Source organism: Salminus brasiliensis, chromosome 2, assembly GCF_030463535.1.
Source record: "Salminus brasiliensis chromosome 2, fSalBra1.hap2, whole genome shotgun sequence".
NCBI classification, from domain to species: domain Eukaryota; kingdom Metazoa; phylum Chordata; class Actinopteri; order Characiformes; family Bryconidae; genus Salminus; species Salminus brasiliensis.
Genome location: NC_132879.1, coordinates 29175199 through 29183204, shown reverse-complemented (window position 1 = coordinate 29183204; position 8006 = coordinate 29175199). Strand labels below are relative to the sequence as shown.

Sequence of the window (8006 nt, the reverse complement as noted above, 5' to 3'; positions counted from 1 at the left end):
TTAATACTACAGTCATTATGGCTTTTGTTTTGGGAAGGTGGGGTAGTGCACTATAGGCCCCTGTTTTCCTTACATTACTTTTACTTTGATCCTAGTTTTGTAGTTTTGAAAGCAGTACCTTTTTGGACCAGTACACTTTTACTTGAGTAAAAAGCTTAGGTTGATACTTCAACTTCTATAGAAGTATTTTTAAACCCTACTATCTACACTTCTCCCTCTCCCAAGCTAAAATCGTGCAACTTGTAACGTTTGCAACCGGAGTCTGCGCAGTAGAGGCCAGGGGCGGAGCCAGACACGCCTCCTTATTTGGTTAGACGCGCCTTCTTCTCTCAGACGGCCTCTGAGTTTACAGCGCTGAACTATATGGGGATGGGCGGAGCTACGCATCATACCACAACCAGCCAGTGGAGGCGCTAGACCTCTGATGGATTCACATCAGACCACAAAACGGACCTTGTAGACAATTTCATAAGATGGCTCAATACATACTACATCAGTTACAATACATAATCTCTGGGCTTTAGCTACTGCAGTTAAGACTATTTCACTGCTGTGCTGTACTCTTCAATCATACAGCTGTTATGGATGGATAGATGTCCTGTCCAGTGTTCAGTCCTATGAGACATTTGTAAGTTTTTGTATTTTACATTATTTTTTTGTATTTGTTGTCACAGTTGATATAAAGTCTGTATGAATAAACGCACATTTTCATTGCTGTTTGTGTTTATGAGAATAAAGATTGAATTGACTGTTCATAACCATGGACAACATTTATGCCTAGTGGTGTTTTAACGTCAAGTACTTTATTAGGGATGCACCAGTATAGGTTGTATTTTTCCTATCTGCCAATGCAACATGTAATCCTTTAGAAACTAATGTGGTACTAAACCCACCTTGTAGCATCTCCCAAAAACACTCTGCTGTTCTGAAGTACAATTAAAACATCAAACATCAGTTTAACGATTAGATCTGAGCACAACAACGGTGGTTTAAAACTGACCAAATTTCCTGACTCCAAATCTAGCTATCGTAAAGTGTCCAGTCAGAACAAGCAGGCAATCAGACACTAGTACATAAGGACAGATTCCCATATTTCAATTTGTAAAACCCATTTATTTATTTATTCATTTATTTTGGATGATGATACTATTATTGTGGACAAGTATTATGAGATATATATATATATATACACTTCGCTACAGTAGTAACTGTTACTATAGTGCAAGTATTACTTAATGACAACCAGACCAATATATGTCAGAGAGCACATGATAAGGTATCATTTTAGCTGAGTATGGATTGTCTGCATATTAAAGTAGCAATCAGCACAAAAGTCTCTCTGTGATTTCAACTGGCTGGTTTGCTAGTCCTCTACACTCTGAAACGGCAAATCACTTCGGATTCAACTCAATACACCAGCCTCCTAAAACCCAGTTTTAAGAGTGAATTAACACAGAACAAAGACAAAGTTTAGATGTGTTAACTAAATCACAGAGTATATCAACGAAATATGAGTTAATTCAACTGGACGGCCTAAACAAAGGACATAGATGCTATGGTTGATTACAGGACTGTTTCAGGAAAGAGCCAGCTGTTACTACAGAAATATTGTAAGAATTGAGCCAGGAGAGTAGAGTAGGTTGTATACAGTAGAGGTGTATAGACAGTGTTTCTGGCCAAGAACATGGTTCTGATTTTGTATTAAAAAAACAAAAAAAAGGTTCTCTGTGCTCTGATCTGTTTGTCTGAGTATAAACTGCTGTCCCTCTCAACCCTGTTCTACTCTACTGTGCATTTCTGATGAATCTCACACATTGAGTTTCTAGTTTCTAGTGAATCTTGACGTTGATGATGAAGCCAGACAGCACCTAGCAGGTAACACACTCCATCGGACTCCACTAACATTCAGGCCCAAACCTACACAGACAAAAATAAGAATGGCAATTACCTAGAAACCTAGTTTTTCAAAATACTCAATAAATGGTGAGGTTTTGGCAGTCTTTTCAAGAATTAAAAATTGCTAACAAAGAAATGTCCAAATGTCTTGAGCTCATTTTTGGTACTGGAATGGTTTCTTAGTATGTTTGATTAAAGTTAATCCTAAATAGTGACAGTAAATATCACGTAACCCGACCCAAAAGATCATTTGACCCATTCCAAATAAAAAATCGCAGTGTTAGACATATGTTGGTTTAACATCACAAGTTAAAACACCACAAATCAAACACCAAGACACACTTTCTTTGAATTTCCTCACCCGTAAAGTGTGGTCCCAGGATCCTGAGCAGAATGCTGTCCCGTCCGGAGAAACACGGAGCGTACTGACTCGGTTCTCATGTCCAAATAAGATGGACACGCGAGTTCCTTTTAGAACGTCCCACACATTGATGGTGTAGTCATTGTAGCCGCCAAAGAGTAGTCGGCCTGCAAGACATCAACATTAATGTTATTATTATTTTTAATTTGTCCATAGTCACCAAACAACACTATCACTGATCTGAGATAGGATGAACATGTATAATCTATTAGGATGCAAAAGACCAAAGCTGATGACAGATAAGAACTATTTCTCTGAGGATCTGCATGTACTTCCTTAACCTTTAAAAGTTGCAGTTATTACTAGTGATAACAAAAGTACGCTATTAGGGGTGGATGACGTAACAAAAACATGATGGCACACTACTTATATATTTCCATACTGCCATGATATTCAATCACTGACTACTGTCAAAAACAAATAATGTTTTTTGGTCTAAAGTTGCTGCACTGCATCCATTTTAACAGGAATCTCTTAATGAAACATTAAGAAGTTGTTCAGATTTTTTTAGGAACAGACAATATCCATGCTATGCTCAGAAAATCATATGCTCATTGAAACTGAAATTCTCCCAAAAGTGTATATTTTTTAATACATAAAACATGTGTTAGTAAATATAATATAGATATTTTAATAGATTTAATTTTTTATGTTAATATTTGAAATGTAAAATGTAAATATAATAAATTGCAAACCATATATGTGATTACATATTCCTATGTGACTAGTATAACTCTCAGTGGAGGCACGTACCACTGAGAGAGAAGTCTACACTGGAAGCTCCAAATATGATGCTCTCCTTGGAATAGATTGCCACCTCTCTGTCTGCCCTCAGGTCATACAGGCGACACTGAAAACAGCAGATTGATAAAGCTGCAGTAGGGTAGTGGTGTCTTGCTGGACTGTTAGGGTTCATTTAGGGGTAAAATAGTGGTTAAAGGAAGAGATACTTACTGTAGCATCATCTGAGCCAGAAGCAAAAGCGTCTCCACTAGGGTAGTACCTACAGCGTTTTTTAACAACAGTTAAAAAACAAATTGACTGAACAATTGAACAAATTTAAAAAACACTATTGAGACACTATACAGACGCAGCTACAGGGTTCAAACCATGGAGAAAACTAAAAACAGACAAATAAAAAAAATTTTAACAGTAAAAATATATTTTTTTAACAGTAGTGATTTCTTCATTTACTCCCCTGGTATTAAGCATAACGCGTTATACATTATACTGTCGACACATTTTGGACAATATGTTGTTCTAGAAATAACTGTTGATCATGTCATTTTAAGACCATTGTGTACCACTGATATATTGATCATATAATAGCATAATAAATCAATTACACCCTTTTAAAGACCAATGAAGTATTGATTGATAAAGGTTAGGGAGTTGAATGTTTTTGGCAAGTCATCCTGAGTGTCAAAACTTTGCAGCGTAGTTTTAAATGCTTTAAAATGTTAGAACCATGGACAATGATTTCAAGGTATTTCCCTTCAGCACCATCCAAGCATATACTATACTTTCAAATGTTTGTGGACAACCCTTCTAATGAATGCATTCAGCTACTTTAACATGCACCCATTGTTGACACAGATGTTTAAATCCACACACAGTTTGTCCAGACCCTGTAGAGAAATATTGCCAACAGAATAAAACTTGAACCTATTGGCACCATGCTTAATGCCACGCATGGCTTAAAGGGGTAAAAAGTCCCCAGCCTTGATCTGCGGAGCAGTGGAATTGTGTTCTCTGAAATGATGCAGCTCCATCCAGTGCTATTGAGATGGGTTGGGAAATTGGGGATGAGATGGGGTGGTGATCATCCCAACATCCTGACCTCACTGACTCTCTTGTAGCTGAACGCAATCAAATCCTCACAGCAATGATCCAAAATCTAGTAGAAAGCCTTTTTTCTTGCGCAGCAGAGACAGTTATTCCAACAAATGCAGGACAAACTGTTTTGAATACCCTTGATTGTAGCAAAAACAAGGTTTTTGTTTTTTGTAATTCTTGAAATTCTTGTAATTTCCCATATCCCAGTGTTGTATCAGATTGGGATGAAATGAAAAACACTGATTTATTTCTTTAAGGCTGCTGAATGGCTCATGGGTCAAACAAAAGGAGGGTGAACTCACCGCACGCTGTTAATATCTGACTCATGTGTCTCGAATGACTGGACGCACTGCCCCGAGCGCATGTCCCATACATTGGCCTTCTTATCACAGCCCTGAGGGAGAGGTGGGGGAAAAAAGAGAATACAGGTCAGCGCACATGCATAATACAACCCATATGGTGCGAATAGGTTTGTGTGAATAGTGAGAGAGTGCTGATGCATTTCTGCTGTGCTTTGGCTTTTTCTAACCCCAGAGACGAAGGTGTTGCCGGTCTCAGAGGGGGCGAGGTCCAGGCAGAGTACATCAGCTGCATGACCGTGGAAACTCTGCAGCAGTTGCCCACTCTCCACATCCCACAGCGCACAGGTTCCATCCCCACTGGAGGTCAGAATCTGGAATAAAGATCCAATCAGAGCCTCTGTGATAATGCATAACTATTACTGACACTCAGAGAGAGATGTGCCACCCAACAAGTACACAGACTTGTAATTATAGTATCCTAAGCAGAGATGATATGGCACTTTTTCTTTTCGGATACTGTAATATTGAAAAGATTGTAAGATTGAAAATCAGAGTATCAGCCAATTTTAGTCTGCTACTTCTTATTACTTATTACGCCAGTGTTAAATCATTTCTGTGAGTGTTCTTTTAAGACTTTTACAGTGTGTCTAGAGTAGGCCAAGCAGCTACACTAACATCCAGTACACATATGAACACCCATGGGGAGGTAGCCTAGGGGGAATGACAACACATGATAGTAAGAGGGGGAAAACACACCATGCATGCCAATAGGTGGTGCCAGAAGCCAATGGGAGAGGTGTAAGGAGTGTGGGAGGAGCCTGAGTTAATTAAACTTATCATTAGAGCATCAGAAATCTTATTGGTGTAGTGTGGTGTTCCCCTGGCCAAGGAATGGAACCCCAGTCTGTGACAGAGAGGGCAGTGCTGTTTCCCACTGTGTAACCAACCAGAGGTTAAATCATATTCTTATTGTAGAAAATTAAATCGTAAACTCTTTTAAAGTAAAATAGAGTGTGAGCAATATAGTTTTTAGACAAACTGAACTGTGGTTTCACATACACATGGCATTTAGGGTTTAAGGGATTATTATGTTGATTTGGTATGCTAGTGTTGATTACATGAGTGGAAGATGAAGCAGCTTCATTATTGTTTCATCTACAGATTAGATCCTCACAAGATTAGATTATATGTTATTTAAACAATTATGATATTTTTCTGTACCTGCATGTCGGAGTTGGTGAAACTGCAGGCAGACAGGTAATTGGTGTGCATGGCCACTGACTTCTTCTTAGCCGCCAGGTTCTCGTTCTTGTCCAAGGATAATGGGTACACTGAACACTTGTTGTCAAGACCACTGAAAGATATATACACAATTACAGGAGTTAATAAAAGAGAATTAAAAAACACTGTTTGTACTTATTATATAGTTATCCAACTTATGAGTTATTACACAGTATTTACTACAAATTACTAAGTAACTACTATCAAACCAAGATGCAATTTATGTAGTTATGACTGCACAGAACTGAAGTTGCACTTTACATTAGTATCAGTAATTGTAGCATTCTAGAAAAATCCAGTGTCTTAATTAAATTTGTTACACACAGTAACATCTGACAAAGTAAACCTCTGGAAATTAATTCTGTGCATTTCTAAAAGCTCAGATACTCACCCACAGGCTACTGCACACCCAGATGGTGCATACGCGCAGGCCATCACCCACGTACATGGCATTGTCACTGCATGTTCCTACAGGTAGAGGAGAAATAGAAAAAAACAGCTAAAAAAATACTGTTTGGATACGAGCATGATGAGTCTGAATAATCCTAAAAATGCAGTGATTACCTTGTTGGTTGTAAATGCATCCCATACAATCACTTTTCCATCCTAGAGGGCAAAAAGAGCACAGTTACTTTGGAAAGCACACCATGCGCCCTGGGAGCTGTTAGAGGAATAGTGCACCAGAAAATGAAAATACTCCAAATGTAGTTAATCAAACAAGGCATGTTTGGGGTCTGAAGTTTGCTTGTTAAGTCCTGCACTGGAGCTGGAAGCGCAAAGGTAATCGCAGGTTTAGTGTCTAAACCTGTTACGTTTTGCAAGAAGCTGGAGTCTAGGTAAAGCTTTTTTTTGGGTGACACATGTACAAAACTACAGAAACAAACTTCATACCTCAAGCATGACTGTTAGACTATATTTGAAAGGTGTGTGTTTAAAATCTGGTATATATTTATTTATTTATTTTGGTGAACTATTCCTTAAAGTGATATTCAGAACCATGGATAGCTCCTAACATGATGCTAACTGTAGTAAAAAAAAAAAGTACCTCAGATACTAAAAACAATAGTAAATGGGTTAGAAGAACTAATAAAACATCTAGTTTACCTGTGAGGAGCTCACAATTCTCCTCTTGTCTTTACACCAGTCCATGCAAAGCACTTTATTCCCATGGCCCTTCAGGGTTCTCCTGGTCTTCATGACGAACTGCCCCAGCGGCTCCACCTTTTCTGCCACTTGGTGTACTGTGTGAGAGACCACAGCTTTATTTACTCGCTCGTTTCGTTAATAAATATTCTTTTACCAGTCATTTTTCAGCGCCAGTAAACAAAACACAGGGTGTAACTGCCCTCCTGCAGCTCGCTACACTACTGAACACCCTCACGGTGTGTTTCAGCGTTTAGAAACATCGATTTTCCTGACGGTTGATATGTCCTGTCCTCATCCCCGACCCACACAGCGGGCCTAAAGCTCGCTCAACAGATTATTATCCAGTAACACCTCCATGATACATTACCACCATCCCCAGGTAAACGACGATACACACGCACACACACACACACAGCCGCCTCACGCGCCTCAGTAACACACCAAACCTCAAACATTACCTTTCCAGACCCGATCACACACACACACACACACACACACACACACTGACGGGCTGCGATCTCCTGTAACAGCAGGCTGTGTGTACATGTTAACCCCGTGTGAAAGAGTGCAGATCGGTGCTGTGCCAGGCCCGTCTGATGCCCTTACGCTCCACATCGTGCAGCTTGGCTCTCTCCTCCTCCAGCTTGGTCTTCAGCGTCTCCGACTCCGATTTCAGCTTGACTATGGTCTCACTGGGCTGCACCTCCTGTGCAGCCATTTTTACCAGAGGAAAATGTGCTTCACCTGCACGCAGAGGGCTTTTCTTTTTCCGATGGAGAAGTCCTGAGAGAGAGAAAGAGAGAGAGAGAGAGAGAGACAGAGAGAGAGAGAAAGAGATGTTGGAAAGGCAACAGCTGACGCAGCTGCCGTGACGTCACGAGAAGGCTGCTCTACCCACAACGACCCGAGTTCAGCAGGAGGGCTACAGCTCTCTGTCAGGCTCTCAGCTCAGGAATCAATGGCAATCTAGGTAGAGCCCAGACTTCTGGTCACTCACTGTAGTGGGGTCGGACGTGTTTCCCACTGAAAATGTTGGTTGTGTGTTGTATTATACAACTTGTGATTTGAATGCACTACATTACACACTGGTATATAACGTATGTGTGTGTGTGTGTCCATCTTTA

General features: G+C 39.9%; 1 protein-coding gene across 1 annotated transcript; it reads right to left on the bottom strand.

Annotated features, from left to right (window-relative positions):
• Window positions 1-925: 925 nt before the first annotated feature.
• On the bottom strand, window positions 926-7803 carry gnb5a (guanine nucleotide binding protein (G protein), beta 5a). The gene is made up of 11 exons (XM_072672320.1): window positions 7489-7803; window positions 6841-6977; window positions 6301-6342; window positions 6128-6204; window positions 5677-5809; window positions 4683-4826; window positions 4456-4547; window positions 3272-3320; window positions 3071-3167; window positions 2258-2424; window positions 926-1917 (listed from the first exon to the last, which is right to left on the bottom strand). Exons 1-11 carry the CDS (start codon window positions 7598-7600, stop codon window positions 1906-1908), a joined length of 1062 nt encoding a protein of 353 aa, XP_072528421.1. The 5' UTR covers window positions 7601-7803; the 3' UTR covers window positions 926-1905.
• Window positions 7804-8006: the final 203 nt, after the last annotated feature.